This window comes from Gambusia affinis, linkage group LG16 (genome assembly GCF_019740435.1).
Source record: "Gambusia affinis linkage group LG16, SWU_Gaff_1.0, whole genome shotgun sequence".
Lineage (NCBI taxonomy): Eukaryota > Metazoa > Chordata > Actinopteri > Cyprinodontiformes > Poeciliidae > Gambusia > Gambusia affinis.
Window position 1 is genome coordinate 11220070 of NC_057883.1, and position 22401 is coordinate 11242470.

The 22401-nt window shown below is 38.4% G+C and overlaps 1 protein-coding gene across 2 annotated transcripts in view; it reads left to right on the forward strand.

Moving 5' to 3' along the window:
• Positions 1-22401, forward strand: part of cdin1 (CDAN1 interacting nuclease 1) — a 65330-nt gene that overhangs the window by 18997 nt on the left and 23932 nt on the right. For both annotated transcript variants that reach the window (XM_044143401.1, XM_044143402.1), the window contains exons 6-11: positions 12-84; positions 9689-9768; positions 10125-10174; positions 11853-11920; positions 13529-13594; positions 14228-14333. In XM_044143401.1, the coding sequence (XP_043999336.1) occupies positions 12-84; positions 9689-9768; positions 10125-10174; positions 11853-11920; positions 13529-13594; positions 14228-14333 (443 nt within the window). The remainder of the gene's footprint in view (positions 1-11; positions 85-9688; positions 9769-10124; positions 10175-11852; positions 11921-13528; positions 13595-14227; positions 14334-22401) is intronic.

Sequence of the window (22401 nt, forward strand, 5' to 3'; positions counted from 1 at the left end):
TTTGTCCAAAGGTGGATCTGTCTCCTGCTCTGATGGCTCGTATTATCCTGGATCTGTTCCTTAAGGACACGGACGGCGAAATGCGTGAGTAACACTTTTCCATTTGTCACTCCGACAATCTTCTGTCTAGTCTTGATTGTAGGACTTTGTCTGTTGAACCTCTTCATTTGAGTCAGAGGTGCAGTCTATCAGCCGTAGATTCAGTCTGTCCAACTCTAATAAGAGATAGACAACATTTAGAGGTGGCCATTTCCCAGGGCCCATGATGGGCAGTTAAGTCTTTGGAGAATCACCTTGCTTTCCACTGCCGCGTGGATTATTGCTTCCTTGCCTCATTGGTGTTATTTTTAACACTTCTGAATTATTTCTCTGTTCACCCTAATCTCCTATTGCAGTGGTTTCCAAAAAATTTCTTCTGGGCCCCCCTATGGATTACAATTAAATCTCCCACAAAAGAGAAAAAAGAAATTATTGGGCACACACATCGTTCGCGCAGACATAAACCTGTACACATATTTTGTTTTCAAACTCCCCTGTAGTTTATTTCACACTTCAGGTTGCAACAAAACACACTACAAACCATCTTTACAGTGAAACACTTTTGTGTGACTGTTTTTTTTGTTTTTTCATTCATCCATGTTGCTTCCCCCAGGGGGGACGCCCTGCACTTTGGGAGCCACTGTCCTATTACATCCTTTTACTACAGGCAAGCAGTAGATTCCTTTTTCTGGATCTACTGCTGTGCGCCTAGGAAATTGAGTTAAAAAAAAAACTGTGACAGAAAAAGCAAACTATTGCCCGCCAGTGCTGATGGAGCACCACAGGAGAGCAGAACTCCAGAAGCAAATGTTTTTGTTGAACTTGTCAAAGAGAATTTCCAGAAATGTGTAAACACATGTAAAGTTTGTTCATCTCCTTGATAGTCGTTTCTGCTACTTTCCTCTAATTTTTGTTGTGCAAAAATAAAACCTTTTTCCTGTCCTCTTTTTTTTTTTTTTTTTTTTTTTGTAACTTGAAAAGGTGATGTTGATATAGTTTCTTGTTGTTTCAGTTTTTCCATCAACTAGTTGAATTTGTCTGCAGGGCAGTCAATACTTTTGAGAGAATCGCATGATGTCAAAAAAAGACGTGCTTCCAATTTAAATCAAGAAAGAGATTAAACTGGATGTGTGTTATTTTCAACGTCACCGCAGCACAGCCATTTGTCAAAGTCAAAGATGTGATTGCTTTGGACCCGATGTTATCCACTGCCTGTCAAAATACCAGTCTGAGCAGCTTGTAGAACAGGGCATTCATCCAGGAGAGCTAGTCGCCGCACATAATAGCATTCTGCATCAGTCCATCTCCATATTGTAAAAGCATACTTTAATTGCTGAGGATGATGGAGCTTATAAAACATCCTGGATGGTAGTTTATTTATAGACGAGCAGTGTTTAGCAAAAGTATCCAAACCTATCTTCTGGAATAACAGCAATTTACAGAAATTTTACTTGGAGTTTTTTTCTTGTGTGATAGTGGGGAAAAATGAATAATATTCAATAAAATCTGTAAAAATCTGACAAGTTTTAATATATCTAAATAAAATGTAGCACAACTAAATTTCCCTTACCTAAATAATAAATGAAGTGTACATGTTTGTAACTTAATTTAATTGGGTAGAGAATTGTCCTGTAGATTATTGTGTTAATCTACAGGACAAAATCCCATGATTTGAACATCATGTGGAGCGTTGCTTAAGCAGTTCTCAAAAATGGAAAGAGTATGCAAACCTACTACATATTTCAAAAGACTTTCTGCTGTCGTTGTCATTAATGGTTGTTCTAAGTATTGGCTTGAATACGTATGCATGCTATACTTTTTAGATCTGTTAAAGATGTTGAAAATGTACCCTTTTCTTTTTGCTTGACAGTTGTACACACTTATGTTGGTTTATCACATAAAGTCCCTATACACACTGTAAAAGAAAGAAGAAATGCAAAACTCACTTTCTGCAGGTTATAAATAAGCATCTCTTGGACTAGATGGTTGTCAAACAGTATATACTTTTTAATTTCTTTATGCTTCAACCTTTGTCCTCTGTTATTACTGCCTAGAACGTAGATATGGACGATTTGGAAAAGTTTATATTTTCATGTCGTCCTTTTCCCAGTTGCCTTCTTTAACCCAGTGTCTCTACAGGAGGGGGTTCTGTTTTGACTGAGTTTCACTGCAGTCTCCCTTTGACCCACTCGGCCTTTCCACATGAATTGCTTCCCACATAGGCTGCGGCCAAATCGTCGAATCTCCCTCTGAGTATATTAGGCCCCAGTAATGTGTTTCCACCATGAAACAATGCAAGGATAATTGTCTTTGCTGGCGATTAGCTAACAGGTTGGTTCAGTGCTATTGGCAGGCATATCTGTCATGCCCCCTCCAGCCCCAGACTGCATTTCACCGTGCATATGTTTGTGTTTGTTGCGTTTTAGTGGAAGTCTGCAGGGAGGGCAGGCAGGCTCACTGCAAAGATCAATAGACTTCTATATAAGGGACATTACCCCCGACTGGGTGAGTGGCTTGCCTTTGCCTAGCACCGTTGTTGTTTTTATTCCCTTACTCTTTTCTCTTGCATTTAAGAGAAACAGGAATGGGACCTCTGGGACTATAGAATATATGTACAATCACCAGCAGTGGATCAATAGAGAGTTTTAAATTGTTTTCTGTACCATCCTTGTTTTGTTTTTGCTTGCTGGCTGCAGCCGCACCCCCTCCCTTCCCTCCTGCCTAGTAGCTGCAGATGCCACCACACCTCAACATGATGACACCACCAACAATCTGCCTCTCCTTCCCCTCGCAGCTTAAGTATTGGAAAGGGCATCAGTCAAGCAGAATGAAAGTCTATCTGATGGCGCTTGTGACTGATCAATATATTCAAAAGAGATTTATTGTGTATTGAATAGAATATCAGCATCCATAATGTTTTTGGCTCATGAAAATGGACTGGACACCTGGGCTAAGAAAGGTCATGTGCACTCAGTCGAGAAAATCCCAGTGAATGCGTGAAAACTCCTCTTGGGGTTGGGTTGTTTCTGTGCAAAACATTTGGGGAATAAATTGATGGAGCTTCAAGTTTTTAAAAATTCTTTAAAATAAATTAGATCAACAATGATTGTGACATTCTTTCATTGTGATTTTGGGAATTAAAATAATCTGATTTTGTTTATAATTCAAAACACAATCAGTTCAAAGCACATTAAAAATGTGCAGAGGGTCATAGTTTAGTTCGAAGTGAGCAAAATATGCAATGTTTTATTTAAAATTGATGTTTTTATTGCCATTTTAAATTATTTTAATACTACATTTGTATTATGTTAGAATCAGCTGAACAATGTGAAGTAAAAATCTTAACTAAAGGAAATGATATTGGCTCTATGGATAGACTGTAGTCTATAATTCATGGTTAACCAAAAATTTGGATCATAACTCATCATCCGGTGACAACTTTGACATTTGAATAACCCATAAAATGCTCTGTGTTGTTACTTCTGCTTTTATCATCAGTTCTATGAGACACAAACAAATGACAGATTTATACTCCACAATATCATCAAACATTGTCATTTTTGTGTATGGCTTAAACGAACAGTAGCACTACCAAATGTATGTTGTGAAGAAGCATAGCATACATTAATAACTTTCAGAGCAATATTTATGAGGGTTTACACTGTGTGAACTGATAGTGTTTTTGGCCAGAAAGAATACATTTAAATATTTTTATCATCAGCTGTGTTGTCATAGTAATACATATCAGGATATATTGTGGTACAATTTTAATAATATATTTAGGTATATGAATATAATAAGTATACCATTGAGCAGAATGATGACAGAACATCTTTTCAACATTATAATCTTTGTCTTGTCTGAGCTTACTTTGTTTTGTGTAACAGAAATACCCCCATCAACCACATTATTGACATTGTATTTCTGCATTTGTAGAAACCCTTAAGTCACCAGCAGACAAACTGGGGGAGCTCATGCTCTCCTTTTTTCCCCTCCTGCTATCTTTCCATCTTTCTTTCTATTCCTTTTTTGACAGGAGCTGATGTGCCTTTGGATTTAGAGTTTTTTTTCCTTCTTTTTTTTTGAGGAGGCAATTTTGCGAGCTATTTGACCTTTTCCATTTTCCCAAGGCCCAGTTCCAGATTAGATTGCAACTCCATGTTTTGTAACTATGTGATTCGGCTGCCTTTAAGATTTATTGTCACATTCCTTTACAGAAGCCTTGTACGCAGCATTATAAATGTCCTGTGTTTGATGTTAACACTGTAACACTGTGAGAATGTTAGTGTCTGCCATGATCTTTTTAGTTCCTTGACAGAATTCATAATGGCTCCAGTGTTTTGCTGTTAAAAACTCACCGAGAACTGAATATTGCACTCCCGCTTTATCCAGTAAAATTCTCTTAGCTTTCACCATGATTGTTATTGTTCTCCGAGTTCACCTCTCCTTTCTTCTCTCTCGCACTCCTCTGCTGTGGGGAGCTGGTGTTTGTGTAATTGCAGCCTTTTTTCAAATAATGAGAGCAAGGGCTCTTCATTAGTGAGAATGGGAAGCGGTCGGCACAAATGCAACTCTGTGTGGATGCGCTCGTGTGTGAGCGAGGGAGGTAAGCAGCACCATGGCACTTCACTTGACAAGTATACTAATTACTCCTTTTCAGTATAGGAGCTCCAGTCAGCCTTTGCCACCGTCTAATGGCCTGACCTGGGAAGCCTCTCTTCTTAGCACAGCCTCCCTAGGTCTAATATTACTACAACTGCACACGCACGCCCACACACCCACACACACACACACTGAAAAGTAAAGTTTCATCTCACTGCTATCAAGCAGAATCAGGTGGAAGGAGATCAGTTCTGCCCCAGTAACCTCTTCAGGGACTGGGTTCCTCCTGTACAGGAGAATACTACCTCATATTATCATCTAACACCCACACACCACCAGTTTAAAAAAATAAATAAATAAAAAGCATGTTTTTTTTTCCCCTTCCTGCGCATCTCTGACTCTCTTCCTCCTTCCAATCTTCAGGGCTTTTTTTTTCAGTGCGGGAGGATAAATTTAAAAGGAGTAAATTGGAAAATCAAATGAGGGCTTTAGGCAGCCGCAGAGATTTGCGGAGCTGTCGGCCAGCGTTGGAGAGCCTCATCCATCATGTCCCACAAGTAGTCAATTCCTCTAGTATCTGTAAATGTTTTCAGATATTAGCCAATTTATATGCTCCGAGATTCATCATGGAAAATCAGCTTCAGCGGCGCACATTATCAGAACCTGTCTCTCCTCTTGCTCCATGAAGTTTGATGAACGAGCGCCCCTCCACAGCTCAGTGGGTTGTGCTTGGAGGGGGCTGGAAGGGCGGGGGGTATAACGAACATGGGTAGCTGTCCCCCACCCACCCCGCCCGATGGAAAGAAGTGGGTTTTTTAATTAATAAACAAACTTCCAGAGGAGCTCATCAGTGTCGAGGGCAATAAGAACTGCCATCCGTTACTGTTTATCAGGGTCCTCCCTCAACAAATGTTGCTATTTAATGAGGTTTCCCTATGTTTTATTATTTATTTATTTTTAGATTTCCACATAATGACTTTCTCCAGAAAAGAAGTTTGCACATAAGTAGGCAGTGAAATCTAACATCATTGTTGTGTGATTCTTACCTTGCAGTGTATGGCTTATCTTGCTTTGGAGTTGCATATGACAAGAGACTTGTGATTTGTTTACACTGGTTGTTTTCTTTAGCAAATCCCAATGGAGGCGTAGCGTTTCACATCTATTATTCTCCTCTCCTCTGTTCTTTTTCTGCTCAGATGTTGACGGTGTGATACCGTGCCTTAGTAAGAATTTATTCCAACATGGGACAATTACAGTAAATTTGGTGAATGTTTACAAGGTGCAAAGTTGTGCTTCAGGGCTTTGTTCTCTGTGCCTGGTGTTCTTGAGATTATCCTTTTCTTATTTTCCTGCACATTTTTTATGCACATGTTTGAAAAGGAATGAGTGTGTGTGTGTGTATAGTAGTAGAGAGGAGCTCCGGGTGTCATGGAGGTGTGCCGCTGTGCAAGGCGGGGGCGTCTTTAATAAATGTATGCTGATGTCGGAGGCTGCAACGATGCGAAGGATGCGAAGGGCCCTGTTGTTATTTACTGCTGTGTTTGTGTGCAGCCGCGAATCCCCGGCCTGCAAATGGCATTACAGCCTGTGATGAATGAGCATTAGGGTAAACTCATTTTAAAAGCATCCTGATTTATTAGCAGCCTGGCCTTCCATTTTCATCAGGTCAATGCTTGGCTGAAATTCTACAATGTCGGCGCCAAGGTCACTTATTAATTGCTATTTTTAACCCCGTCGCTCAAAAAGAAAAAAAAAAAAGTTACGGATCACTTATTGTGGCCATCGATGAAAAATACCAAAGAGCTATAAAGACACGAGATCTAGAAGTCTGGTTGTAGACGTGTGTAGGCGTTATGTGAGAGACCAAAATGTGGCGGTGGTCAACCTCCAATTATGAGTGCTGGTAAGACAAGAGCTGTAATGGCCTAGGTTTGCCTTCAGGGAGGTTTATTACACGCTACTGTTTTGCAGAAGCAGCGTCAAATCTATAAAACGACCATTAGGAAGAGGGGGAAAAAATCAATCAAAATGCCATTAAAGTGGAATAAGTTGCCAATATTGCTGATGTGGTTGCAGGTCCTTTGATTTTCCTTCAGATTATTAGGCACAGTCGAGTAGTGACTTTGTTAAGGGAAACCAGTGTTGTTGGGGAGTAATATGTCTCCTAGCTTCATAAAGTTTGCTGCCTCATATTTCCCACATTATTGATTATCCATTATCATTTGTCAAGAGGTGTCCTAACTCAAGGGGAAAATATAACCCTCTTTCTTCACCACGGCCTGCACTGCACACGAGCACGGTATGGATCTGAGTGTGAAGGTACCAATCTCTGAGAAAAATGAGCAGCGAAATAAAGCACAGCCCCTGTGCCTTGCAGCTCTAAGAGGGGACTGTGGGGTTATGGGGTGGGTTGGTGGAGCATTGTGGCTGGAAGAGATAGAAAACAGGTTGCAATAGGACGAAAAAAAAAAAAAACGATAAAGCTTTAGCAGGAAAATGGAGAGACAAAGACACAGATGAAAAAGAAGAGAGATGTGCTAAATAGGCTTTGTTCTCATTCCTCCCTCCATACTTTTTATTTGAAGGAAGGGATCACATCTGTCTTTGTTCACTCTGTGGGGGGTGCTAACGATACACCCAGCTCACCAGTCAAAACGATGCACGGTTTTGAACTCATGAGAACAAGATGAGACTTTAGCAATAATTTGGGTAAAATTAAGAACCTACTTTGTGGGGGAGCCCAGAGGTTACAAGATCTAACAGTTTTAACGAATATGTAATGTGTGTAGAATATTCTAGCCATGATTATGCTCTTATATTAGAGATGGCTATTGTATTACATATAATCACAGTGGGAAATATATCGTAAGAACTAATCATCCTGTGTCTATAACAATTAACTTCAATAGAATATGTTTGCAAACCCGCCCAAAAAACTTATGGTAAGTCTGGGATTGTTACCTTTCCTGATCAAACTGCCTCATTACTTAGATAAATGTTAAAATAAAGTATGATAGAGCATAGCTACTGTGTGTTGTTTAGCAGCACAATTGATCATAAATGGTGTCATGAAGTAGACTTTTTGATGATTGATCAGGTTTTTATTTTGTTTTGTTGTTTTAGTGTAAGTAGTGATGGATTTGTCTTGCTGATAACTTGGAATTTCAAATTAGTTTTTATCATTGCCTTTATTGTAATCACAACAAAGGGCACAACATAAATTAAAAAAAATATATATATATATATATATCCTGATTGTGCAGCTTTACCATATATTGGCTATGTTTTGTGCCTTACTATTAAGGTATTTGATTGTATGCTATCAAATATACTATCAGATTTTAGAGTAGAGAGGACTAGATTAAATTCAGACTCAATAAAACAGCTAAATAGCCTATTAAACTGGAAACTATGAAACAGATGGCGACTGTAGCCTTGTTAGTAGGTAACAGTTGGCCAGTCTTGGTATCGTCACTGCTTAGAAATTGAGTCAAAAGTGGTTGAGGCTTCTTCACTGCTGTTATTGCCAAATGCTCACAGCCAGCTAGCTGCAAAATCTTTAGTTGATGTTAGATTGATTTCCTGTTTTACTTCAAAATAAGAGTCTCAAACATAGGTACAAGCTGTCGAGCTTAAAGCAATCGCCTATATATCTAGGGATCATAATAAAAGTTGAGACTTACTTAAAAAAATTATAGTGTGACAGCATTTGGATATCAGTTTTACAAAAAAATAACTTACTATGACCCCCTGTTCATTTGTCGTAAAAACTGACGGCAAAAATGACTTGACATTGGTTAGTTATGTACCATTTTTTATTTATTTTTTAGCACGCTAAATAATTATATAATTTACTTCTTTTTTTACCATAACATTTTAAGCGCATTTATGGCGTTTTCATTTCTCTGGTGGATTCGGAGAATCTCTACCATATTGGTGCCTACACCATCCATGCCTGAAATGTGAATAGAAACATCCCATCACATTGTCTGCAATACTGCACATCTGTCAGATTCCTCCATAGATATATCACTGAAATGGCACGCCTCAGCCGTTTCGTCACACAATGATACAATCCATTTAATTCAAATCTTTTTAAGAAGTGATTTAAGGAATTTTTTAGCGTTTGCTTCTAGCACCAAGTCAATCCAGCATGTTCTCTTTTCCTGATTTATAATGTTAGTCAAGCAAGAATGGGATGAAAGATGCAGAATACTGCACGTTCATAACAAAGATAAACTACATGAAGCGGCTGTGCTGTGGACTGAAACATTTATCTACGGAAAATCTGCATGAGCTCTCTAATAGACAAGGGGAGATATACGACACTAACTGTATACACTGTGTTCCGGCTGCTTTTGCAGTCTATATTTGCACAGTGTGATGGAATATATGAACTTTTTCTTTTCTCTATTTAAGACGAGAGTTTTTTTTTTTTTTTTTGCAAGTGTATTTTCTGATTGGATAAAGATGCAATTATATTTTTTTCTTTACTGATACAGATTTAAGGTTTTCCAACCTGACCACCAATCTTGTCAGATTTTGTTGGTTTTTTTTTTGTTTTGTGTTTTTTGAAAGACTGTTTATAAGATGACAAATATAAACAGTTTCAAAAAAGAATGTTTTTTAGTCCTTGGCAAATGAAGGATTTTTAAAAATAATTACAATTTATGCTAGATCAAAAAATACATCAAAGTACATTTAGTTGATGTATGTGTTCATAGATTGAAAATTGTGGTAGCTTTAAATTTTCTTTGTCTGGCCTTGTTATTCATGGTGATCAGACAGGAATGTCAAAAGTTGAACCATGCACGACGAGGTCTAGAAACGGTGGCCTTTATAAATGGGACCTCTGCACAACCACTACACCACGCAGCTCCACTGAAGAAATCTGTTTTATTGCTTTCACTAAAAAGAAAATGCGTTCATTTCTGAGATATGACCTATTAAAATTGTGAGATTTAGATCTCCGACCAATTCTTTGGTGCATCTCTAATGAAGAGTTATGTTTATTTTCTCCTAATTATCCTTCTCATCTTGATTTCAGCTTCCAAAACTGTTTTAAACAACATGCTGAAGGAGCCGTCACTAATTCAGGACCACATTCTTGCAAATAACATCTACCAAGTAAGGATTGTACATTTCTCCACCAAAAACTAATAAATTGGTTTAATTCATCTTAATTTAAAGAATACATATTTGTTTAGAGTAAATGTATGTTTGTTGCCCCATTATTTAACCAACGCTTCACTCATAGACAATGAGGTTTGAAAGGATACTTCTGCACCTCTCTGACACATGCCATCAGTTGTTGATGTTTTCTGATGGCAGCCAGCGGTCATGTGTGCCAATCTGCCAGCATCTACTTTATTTTATTTTCCCTCTCTTCTCAGCACTGTATGAGCTTTCCTTACTTCCCTTATACCAGCACTTTTTTTTTTCTTTCTTTTTGTGTGCCGTAATATTTTTTCCCTCTTTTTCAGTGCACAATAAATGACTGCTGTTATGGACCGCTGGTAGACTGCATCAAACAGTATCCTATCCCATAAAATTTTAAGCTTGAAATTGACGAGGAGCTATTGAAAAGGGATGAGATGTGTCTGGCTTCACTTGACATAAAAGTTCTGCTTCGCAGAGTGAAGCGTTTCATCCTGTCTGCTGTCCTACTCTCACCAATCCGAGGGCTCGAAGGCAATGGAGGGAAGACTAAGAGGAGTGGATAGGCTGATATAAATGCATCTTCATGTGAATTCAGGAGAGGAGACCGAAAATTTTCTGATGCAAAAGAAAAAAAAAATGTCAGGCATACTTGTGTAAAGATATAAATTCTGAATATTTTTTGCTGTCCTTGGTAACACTGTAAACACCTGTGCCGACTAGCAGGACGCTGACTTTGCCCCTAGCGTAAGGGAGTCCAGATTTTTTGGGGGGAACCAGCTGGGTAGCACACCAAATATTTCCTGGGGGAGGAGACTTATTTGAATGATTGTAAATGTGTATGCATGTGTTGTTGTCTCTCTCCAGGCTTTCTTGAGTGCAGTGGTGCTCGGTTGTTCTGTTCACAGCCAGTCAAGCCTGTCCCGCGCCGCCCACCTCCTCTTCCTCCCCCTTCTTTTTACCATTCTGTGGTAGTCCTCTCATTGTCAGCTCAAAATCTGCTACTCTGCCGCGTAGTTCATAATCAACGCCCCACAGTTGTATGCATTCAAGGAACACTAGCTATACATAACCATGAGAGGAAGATTTCTTTTATGCATGTGTGCATAACCTCTTTTTGGCTATTAAAGTGTAATCCTATTAGAAAATGCTTTTGTCCTTTTAAATAATAATCTATTCATATGTGGCATGGGACTACAGACAAGATTTTGCTCTATGGCACAAACCGTTGCTCATTTTAATTCAAAATGGCATTTATTTAGAAATGCATTATTTAAAGTAGGTTCTGCAAAAATGTACAGAGAACATGAAGTGATCAATACACTCCATATTTTCTCAAAATAACATTTGTTTTATTTTGTGCATTAATGGAAAGCACTACAAAGTTTTCTTGAGAAAACATTTAATTCCCCTGAAACATTACTGATGGTCTTTGTTGTTCTGGTTGGAAGTGGCTTTCACTTTGCATTTTTCTTACCAGCTTAATAGCTGCTTAGTGAAGATATTGTTTTTTACCTTGTCATATTATGCAGGTTTTTTTGTTTTTGTTTTTTTATTTTTTCATTATGATGGTGAAATAAATTTCTTGCAACAAAGAAATACACAAAAAGTCTAATTTGGTAAGTTTGCGTTAAGCATTTTTTGCTATTCTCTTCGGTACTAAATAGAACATGGAAACTGAATAGAGTATCTTTCTGTCTTTCTGAAAAGAACTAATCTAAGTAAATTTATTAAGTAAAAAACAACAATCATTGCAATGCAACACAAACAATACTCTTCTCTTATTCAGATTACCATGAACATCAGTGGTGTTGACTTGAATAGAAACTCAAGTCAACTGGAGCTTGCCTATATAAACACGGCTTAATTTGACAAAATGCTGATGAGCTAGAATTGTGTTACTCTGTCGGCAAACTTATTTAGTATCGGAAAATTATAGGAATGATTTGTTTGAGAAATGACGTTATCAGATCTAACTTTAATTTTTTTTAATATTTACCGTAAGTAAAAATACTTTTGTTACTCTATGTTGAAATCCTTGACACTGTTCTCAGCGCAGTCGGCCAGGAGCACGAGGTGCTACTCCGTGACAAGCTGATGGAGAGAAACCTTTCTTTCCTGGGTGAGTCAGTTATCAAACTTCTGATCACATTTTTAACTTTAGTTTTGCAGTTCTTGTTTTTGGGTAAACACTCTAATGTAGTTTCTGGTATAAACTATATCAACATTTTCATGATTTTTACACAATTAGTTGTCATGTTGGGTGGCTGGTAAATAAAAATCTAGAAAGCCATTGGTTCACTAATATAGTTCAATTTCAAAACTGAAAATGTTTTTGTCATACATTTGACCGCTACAGTTTTGCCATTATTTTATGTGTAGACAAGTAAGTTGTAGCTAATCGTTTTTGTTTTCTTACAGAAAGCATTTTGTTGTTGGTTGGTTCCCAAATTTGCTCTTAGTAAGTTGAATATTACCTGAATCTTTCTTTAAGGAGTGCTTCATCCAGGAACTGACATGTTTCGAAAATATTTTTAAATTTCTTTTAGCGCAAGAGGGTCGAACAAACATCTTACCATAAAGAAGTAATTTGTCTGCAGAGGGGTTGATGAATGTTGACACAACTGTCTTACTCTCACGGTATTTTATAAGTAGTTAAAAAATGTAGAGTGGAATTTTCAACTCTCCCTCCCTCCCATCACTCCAAGGTCAGATAAATGATGAAACATAAGTCATTCCCTCCGTCATTGAGACCATATCATTTATTTGGACGTGGAAAGCTGACCTTTCTCCAGGGCAGCACAGAGGACTGTTCTAACACAGAGTTCGAGGGGCATGGGGGCCAGTGAAACACCCTCACCCCCCATCTGATAAATGGATTGGAAATAAGCTCCCCAACAGCAGCGATGGCCCATTAATTTTAATCAAAGCTGATGTAAAAAGTTGATCACATCCACATGAGAATATCAACAGCTCAGTGTGTGTGAGTAGAGGTTCCAATTCTGTGACACACACACACACACACGCACACCCACACACACACATTTACAACTGCAGCACTGCATTCAGGGTGCCCCTTTGTACCACAGGCCTCTGGCAGCCCTTACTGACCTCTCTCGGCTATCTTCCTTCACCCTTGGCTGATGATGCTACCTTCTCGCCGCCACCCTCCATCTCTCCTCAATTCCTTTCCATGCCCCATTAGTTGAGCTTGGCTGGAGACAAAGAGGCAGGCCCTTGGAACTGAATGACCTGGTCAGCCTGAGATTTAATGGAGAAATCAGGTGTTGTAGATATAATGACCAAAGCACACCAGAAGTCAAGGACAATGGCTGCGGCTTGCACAGTCAGGGGTCAAGCTTACGGAGGGTGTAATGCCAAAGTCGTCCTCCTGCAGTATATTTTCTTGTGAAAAGCCAAACTGCAACCTGAAGGGAAAGGTTTGTAATTAAACATGACATGTTTTACTGCAAACACTGCAAATATGTGACATAACCCGATAGTTGGTTTACTGAACTTCTTGTCCTCTGCTATAGTGTTTTCCGTTATTATTATTGTAGGAATTTTACAAGTATATTAGTGAGAATGGTTTGGGATACTTCCATAATCATGGTTTGGAAACATACTTATAATAGAAATTAAGGTAAGATTATTGAATAGAAAATATATTTCAAATATATTTTCTATATAATGAAAATATTATGAAAACTGTTCATTTTATTTGTTGTAGATGAAAACCAGCTGAGAACTATGGGCTACGACAAAACACCGGATATCATCTTAGAGGTTCCTGTAGGTTAGTATTGTTGTGCTTTTGGTTTCCGGTGGGATGGAGGCGTGTGTGTAGGTGAAGATACACGACAAGAAAGAAGGGTCTCTTGCATGAACTTTACTTCTTCCAGCAACAGATGAGTTACAACGGCAACTGAGTTGTTCTCATGTAAGAACCATGTGGCTTCTGGCCTCTAGCTCTGGCACAGACGGCGCTTAGCTATGCCCGGGCAGTGAGCGGTGAGAGACATAACCAACAATAGAACGTTAACAACGAATCTTGCGATACTAGCCTTTTCTCTCGAGCTGCATTGCATTTACTGACCTTACTTAGGCTCGGAAAACTAAAAAATACAAAACCAAACTTAAGGTATAATAAATTTGCAAATTTCAGTTTTTTATTAGGTCAAAGTCATGCTTATTCAAATTAATGCTTGTGCACTTTACACACAAATTCTTGATTTTTATTTATTTTTTTTATTAAAAGGGAAATTTCCGTTTATTGTATTTACAGCAGATATTACTTAAATAAAGTTTTTTTCCTGTAATTGTAGCTTAAAAATTTGCTACAATTACAGGAAAAAAAGTATTTTTTACTTTTGGATTCTTTTACGTATCAACATTTATTTGACAACCTAATCTTCTTTTATTTGAAAAGCTGTGGAAGGTCACATCATACATTGGATTGAGAGCAAAGCATCTTTCGGAGACGATCACAGCCATCGAACGTATCTCAATGAGCAGTTCTGGAGCTACTGGAACAGGTCAGCCACCCTTTTGTTTTATCTGAATAAAAGAGATAATTTACTGCCATAATTTTATCTGCTTCTTCTTTTCTATAACCACACACCCACCACTAGCTTTGCAGTGTTGTAAAAGCTGCTCATATCTCTATCCAACAACCCTCACCACTTCCTCCTTGGTATGGGCCGCTTTTACCACAGAATTCCTCATGGTTCATCTGTGAATTGCACTGCTTCCACATCAACTCCTGTTATTAGAGGATTTTACAGCCTGAATGGTCTGTGAGTTCGATTGTTTTGCAGAATGCAGACATTGTGTTGGAAGGAAAGCTAGGAAGTGGGTGATTAATGCATTACATCTGTTGTCATGAGAACGTTTGGACAGGAACAAGCTTTTGTGGTCTGACCATTGTAGAAACTGAGGTGAGTTTCTGAATAAATTGCTGGAATGGTTATTTCATTCCTACTTGAAAAACTAAGATTGATATATATTCTTTTCCTCGTGTGAATATGTGCTGTCTAAAACAAATGTAGAAACCATCAAAACTGTTTATTTGGATTCTTATTACAAAGCTACAACAGCGATATAAGTTGGATTTGTCAATCAGTTCTTTTTAAATGTGTTGGTGTAGAAAAGAATATTTATTTAATATTCATGTCAGCTGTGTACAGAATGTCTTCCAAACGGATATAATGAGAGACTTGTGTAATAGCAAACAGACTCGTTGGAGTGGCGGTTCACGTCTATGCCTTATTTGGCTCTGGGTTCCACTTCCTCACTCAAGCACTGATCCCAATCAGCTGTGATGGCCATCTGACATTTAGTGACATGGTGGTGGAGTGCCAGGAGGGGCCTTTCTTCAGCGCTGTGTCCAAAAAGCGAGCAGAGACGAGCTGCCTTTGTATGTTTTTGGCTCTTGTGTAGTTCCACATTAGGATCACATTTCTGTATGGATTAAGGGGGGAAAAAATGTCTGACCAAAAAACTGTGTATGGACTTTCAAATGGGCTGAAAACTAGTGAGGTCAATATGAAATGTGCTATTAAGCTGTGGGATTTAGCTAGTATGATATGTATTCTTCTTTGTTGTAGAAGAGATGAAAAATATATTTTATTTTATTGAAAACCTATGGTTCACTTGTCTATCCTTTCCATTTTGTCCCTCCCTTTCATTTTGTTCCTTTAAAAAGAACATTTCATTCCCATGTACTTGAACTATTGCAAAATAGTTTTGTCTTTCTTTTGAATAATTGTGACTAACGAGATTAGTCATAAAAATGTGTCTAAATCTTTTAATGTTTTAAAAACACTTTGTTTCACCCATATTTCTGTGTCTGTTGGTCATGCCTATTGTTTTCAGTAATCCCTATGAAATATGACGGATCATAACCAGTGATGAAACAAGGTCATATAATCCGTTCTGCTTGTAGTAGACCAGGAGTAAATTATGTAAAATTACTGTTGTTGGCTGTCAAAGTGGAAACGAAGCGTTCCCCTGCCGCTTTGACTTCAAAGGAGTTTTAATCATGAGTATCATTTGGGTATCATTAAGCTGTTTGGATGCAGGTGACAAGGTCAAGATGCTAATTAATGATGAGTTTATTTTATTTTTTTGTTTCAAACTAGGAGTTTCAAACAATAATAATTCAATAATTTCAGATGTAAGACTCTATCAATTCTGTAAATTCATCTTCAAAGAAACTTTTCTTTAAATTAAATAGACAGAAGCTTTATGATGGAATGATAAAGATGAGGGCTGCACAGTGGCGCAGTTGGTAGAGCTGTTGCCTTGCAGCAAGAAGGTCCCGGGTTCGATTCCCGGCCCGGGGTCTTTCTGCATGGAGTTTGCATGTTCTCCCTGTGCATGCGTGGGTTCTCTCCGGGTTCTCCGGCTTCCTCCCACAGTCCAAAAACATGACTGTCAGGTTAATTGGGCTCTCTAAATTCTCCCTAGGTGTGTGTGTGTGCGCATGGTTGTTTGTCTTGTATGTCTTTGTGTTGCCCTGCGCAGCTGGAGATTGGCACCAGCAACCCTTCCGACCCCATTAGGGAAGAAGGGTGTAAGAAAATGGATGGATGGATGGATGATAAAGATGATATTGTCTTGTTCTATTGTATTATGGAGCAGGCTAAGTAGGTCCAGTTTTGTTCCTCAGTAGTAAATTACACATTATGGGGACAACAAAGTAAAGTTCTGTAAATGTCCCCTTTTTCAGAAGTCTTGTAACTTTTTAAAAATTATGCCTGATTTTTTTTTTTTTTTTTGTTTACAATCTTTGTGTGCATGTTTATTGCGCTTTGAAAAATGAATGTGAAATAGCAATTATTTCTCAAATTGAAACACGGGCAATAAGGGAGAGATTGGATTGATTCATGCTTCTAACGTCACCTCTTATTTGGTTTTAGTTTCTGAGAGAGTCTTTGAAGGACAGACCTGTGGTTTATTTGTCCATTCCTTCATCCTTCAAGGTCTGATTTTAGACCTTGACTCTAAACTGCTTTTCTTTGTTATTGCCCTTGGAATCGCACACCACTCTTTGTAATTACCTCATTGCTCCTGATTGACATTTCCAGTGATTTGCTTATTTTTCATGAATTCCCTCTTTGCTTTAACTGAGCTGCTTCACCCACTGCTCGTGTTAATTGTTCTTCAGTTGCCCTCAAGCAAAGTATAGTCAGGACATGTTTTTGTAGACTGAAAGAAAAAAAAAAAAAAGAAAAAAAAACACACATAACTGATTTTCCCTCCAAAGCCCTCAACAACTGCATTTATCATCCAAGCAATAGTCTTGCCAACGCACTAACCCCATAATGAACCCCTCTTCAGTGGAGTGAGGGGTAATGACGCTTCACCTACAATGCTCCCAAGAAAAAAGAAAGAGGATGGAAAAATGGAGAGAAAAACAGCCTTGTGCAGACTCAGATGCTGCGTTCAGGCCCAGTGCCTGGATGAGATGGTGAAGCGGCAGCTATTGGTGTCTTCCAGCCATCAATCTTTAGCTGGTGGCATTCCAGAGCCGGCGAGCCCTCTGCTCTGACGGATGTTCAGATAATTGAGTGATCCATCTCACCCAACTATCAGAGTTGCATAAAAATTATTCACCTGCCTGTGAATATTAAACACATAATGAGCCTCTTGTGTGTTTTAGGAGAAGTGTGTAAGGTTAAACACAGCATGTAATGAAATATGTACTCCTGTGTGGCATCACCCTAACTGTTCTGTTTTGATTATGGTGAACTTAGTTATGGTTGGCATGTTTTGCAGTGGTTAAGCTTCGGCTCTGTACCCATCTTCATAGTTTTGCACACAATGTGAGGAGTGCATAAAAATACATTTTGAATCAAAATTATTTGTGCGACTTTTAATGGTAAAAATATTAGTTTTATGTTGTTTAATCATTACATATTTTATTCAACAGAGTTAAGTGATTTTTGTAAATTTTGCTAGTTTACATGCTAGTAAAAAAAATTATACTTTTTTGGGGGGTTTTTTCTGGTGCACAGTTGTAATTCTGTTTGTGTTGGAACAGAGAGGACTCTGCTGTTTCTATATTTGGTGAGAACTTCATTTGGGAAAAATGCAGTGCAACCTGAACTGCACAATGTTTTACAGACTGCACTGTAATGTTGTTCCCACTGTGAACGCTCTGTGTGCATAATTCAGTGATGACTGTGTTGCATTGTGCAAAATTCAATGAGTTCATATTGTTTCTGTGCATTGCAATACACGTAGTTCTAAGTTGTCACGTGCTTAATGCAGTTTTATGGTCTGTCTGAATAAATATTTCTAACTACGATATACTACATCTTGGCAATAAGACGAGCCCTTAGATATTCAAACTATGTAAAATTGCGATTTCATCAAAAATGCAACCAGATCAAAATGAGTTTAGGTGCCAGTCCAGACCCTCACAATCCTAACCAACATAAATCAGCTATGCAATTCATGAAGTGCAAATGTGTCAGAGTTGAAAATGTTAGCTCTCATAATGGAAGCTTGAAAAGGTTAGATCTGATAAAAAGCTGTCAGCCATCCACAAAACATGATTTATAGCAAAATAATGGGCTGTATGCCTCATTTCTCTCTCACATGAAATGGGGGGTTAAGACTTTTCTGCTGTACATGACCACTTTGAAATTTGCTGAGCTTTGACTGCACATGGAGATGTGATGTTTTATTTTGGTCTTTTTGTTTGAAAGTTGCATCTTTTAAAGGTGTAAATTGTGCAACTGCAGCAGAAAATTGAAGAACAAACTGATCATTCAGATTTCTCCTCAGGAGTTTTGTGATACACTTTTCATGTATATAATGAAAGCAATCTACTATTACTGATGAAATAATGATTCTGAACCATTTTCTGATGATTTTACAGCATCGCTAATCTGCTTCTTGACACGCTAACAAATAGATTGATAGATGCGTGATTTATGATGTTTTACGATCACTGACACCACAGAAATTGTGCATCTTGTATTTTATCCCTTTATTTTTTTGTGGTTATATATCTAACATTAGACTGAAGGTTTTACTTCAGTCTCAGGATGTCAGTCGATTTGAGGCACCAAATAAATTTTTATATTTAAAATACCTTTCGTTATAATTTTGCATGGATATACCTATCTGGGGATTTTTGTCATTTCTGATAGTGATTGCTTGAGAATTGTAGACCAACCTTAAAGTATCTGATTGTGGCTCAATCTTTATGACTTTTCTTCATAGTTGCTGACACGGGTCACATGTACTTTCCCTTGCATGCTCTTTGAAGTGTCTTAACATGTTGTCGTATCTCGGCCACACAGTCTCTATTGGCTTTGGTTTGGGCTTTGAGTGGACCATTTAAGGCATTAGATAACTGTTGTAGCAGTGGTTGTATTTTGCTGTGTTGAGGGCTCTGGTTTGGAGTCTCTAAAGAGACATTTCTTTCAGGATTGCTGTGTATGTAGTGACAGATCTCTTTCATACAGTTCCTATCTACTTTTCTTTGTGTGCTGATGAAAATGATCCCCACAGCGTGATGCTACCGCCATCATTCGGCATTATGCGGATGGTGTGTTTAATTTTTTCTTAGTTTCCCATCAGACATATTTGTGTGTGTAGGTCAAAAGCTTTCATTTTGCTCTCATCTAACGTGTTCTCATACATGTTTGCTGCAAACAAGAGTTTTTCATTTAATGACTTTTTTTATTGCCAGTGTTTGTCTGCAGATTAGTGGAGATATTCTCCCAACTGAGCTGTGGATCTCCTCAGATCCTCTAGAGCTATAGAGCTCTGTTTTATTTTCGCTGGGTGACCGTGTCTTGGCAGATTAGCAGTTGTCATACTTTTGTTGCTGCTATTTTCTTTCCCCTGACTAATTTGCAGTGTTCCGCGGTTTTTGTGTTTGCTTACTAATTCTTCATAACAAACATCTGAGGCCTTCACAGAACAGCTGGATTTAAAGTAAGGATAAATTACGCACAGGTGGACTCCCTTTACTAATCAGGTCACTTCTAAAAGCAAGTGGTTGCGCTGGATTCAGTGGTAGCAGAGTGCATGGAGTTGAATACAAATGCACATTACTTTTCATATTCTTATTTATTAAAAAACAAAAAAATATTAATTTCTCTTTGATTTCACCATTGCGTCTGTGTTGGTGTATTACATAAATTTATCAAATACATTAAAGTTTGTGTTTGCTACATGATGAAGTTCAAATAATATGACTACTTTTACAAGGCACTTTGTAGCGAGCATATGTGCCTGTTGACTGTCATCTTGTGTAGGCCTGTGTCATAGAATAGAAGGATAAGAGTATTAACAGCCTCTGCAGCTGGCGCATCACTGAGCTAAAGCAGATACAGGATGTCACCTGAGAGTGGGTGCCCACAGGTCATTGCTTTTGACGACACAATTTGGCTGGACATTACAGGCTGCTCCTGAAGACAGGTTCTGGCGCTTCTGTGGTGACAAAGTAACACCTCTAAGACCTGTGTTCCACCTCCCCTTACCTCAGGTCCCTGTCAGGATGTATACAACAGAGATGAGATGAAACGCAAATACCTCAGTAATGTTTCTCGATTACTTTTCATAAATGCAGGTCAGGCGACTTCATTTATTTATTTGTTTGTTTTAAAATATTCGTCATTCAGTTTTCCTGAGTTAAGGTAGAGAAGTGACATAGCCTTTTTCCTGTATATAATAAATGGTGTCCCATGCAGTGCAGGAACGTGGCCTTTCTTATTGTTTCCTTTGTTGTCACATCCTCCTGTAGAATATTCCTCCGCTAGAAAAATAGCTACACTGTGGTGGCTCCTCAAGGGCTTTGCAAGTGTTTGTTTTAGGGCACAGCAGCACACAAAAGTGCAATGCCGGCCCCCAAAGCCCAAGCAAAGTGGAATATTAATGGCAAATGACAAGTCGGCTCTGATGCTTCAAGGATTTCATGCTTTTAAGGGTGTGCGTCTTGGCGCATTGTTTAAGGCGTCTGGGGTGTAATCGTCACTAGCAGGGCTGTAGCAGCCTGAGGATTTAGCTCAGGTTAAGCCTCCGTGTCTGCTGTTTATTTTAGTCGGATTGTTTATGCGCATTATCCAAATTTATCATTTATCGCCGAGCGTAAGAGCTGCTGTGACATGGCCGCCGTGTGTATGAACGAGGAGCGGGAACGGCAGCAGCATATACTCCTCCCCCTGTCTCTTCATTGCCACTGACACTCGGAGATGGAGAGGAGAGCCTCGAGTAAAATGAGGTGTGAGCATGTCTACTCCATAAATTCCTGTTTTGCCATGGAACTTTTTTAAGATGAACGTGCATTTTTTTGTCAGCTTTCACAATGTATGTCATCATAGTTGCAAAGACACTTTTTTCACCCTCAGTTTCTCTATCTTGCTGTCTCTTCCCCCTTTTTTCCTCTGCGTTGACCTTCTGGGTTTTATTCGAGCAAGAAGGCAGCAGCATTTATCAAGAGGATTCCGAAAAGAGGCCAAGACACATGCAGACATTTTGTAGTGGTCACTCCAACAGATGAATCACAAAAGGGATTGCAGTCTACATTAACCTGATATTAAACTTAAACCAGTATTTTCTGTACTTGGAGTTAAATACACTTACAGATCACTTTATAAGTTACAGTCTGCTATAACCAAGTATGGCCAATTTTTCTTTTAGCGCTGCCTTCATTCTTCATGGTCTAGATTCAACTGAATTTCAGACATACTTGCTGAAACAAGTTCATATTGATGTCCTAGAATTATGTCTTTGCTGCAGATTTGTTTCTTGCACGTCGATGATCTGGCTCCTGTATTAATAAATCCAAAAGCTGCGCTGAATTGAGATCTGTGCAGTCATTAAAGAACAGTGACACAGTGTTCGGAAGTCATAAAGGTACGGATATGGTCAGCAATCATACTAAGTAGGTGCGGTAGGAGCCAAACGCATGCTTAGAAAATGTCCCCTATATTCCATTTCACCATCACCAGCCAGAAATGCAAGGCAGGGGTGATCGACGCTTTCATGTACTTTATGCCAGACTGTGACCTGGTGTGGTCATCAGCAGCTGTAGCTCATCAGCTTCCACTACTATTGGCCTTCTGTCATCTAAAAGCAGTCTCCTCTGTCATGTTTTGCCACATGACACTCAATGTTCAGTTTGACTTAAACTTCTGTCTTTTAAATTTTATTCCCAGTAATAATATTTGTCTTTCTTAGTTTGTTTTTTAAGCTCTATTTTTGTTGATAACATAAAAGAACTGTAATTTTATATGCTATGTTCTCATTTAAACAGCTTGTGATTCAGGTACGTATTGAATGTTTTATGAACTTATTCATCTCCCGTCTGTTTCCTCAATACACATATAATGTCTTTTCCTTGTCAATTCTTAAGCATTTTTTGCTGCTTAAGAATACTTTTGTTGTTTTTGTTTTTAACTTCTCTTACGACTGCATGAAAATGCTTGATATTTAAAATCTGATTGATTGAACAAAAAGTGTTCTGGAAGAACAGCAAAACTGAATTAAAGCAAGATAGTTCTAAAATTTGGTTCAAGAAATCACATTCTAGTGTAGGAGAAGGAAAGTGTGCATTTTGAAGGAATCCATGTGTTTTTTTTA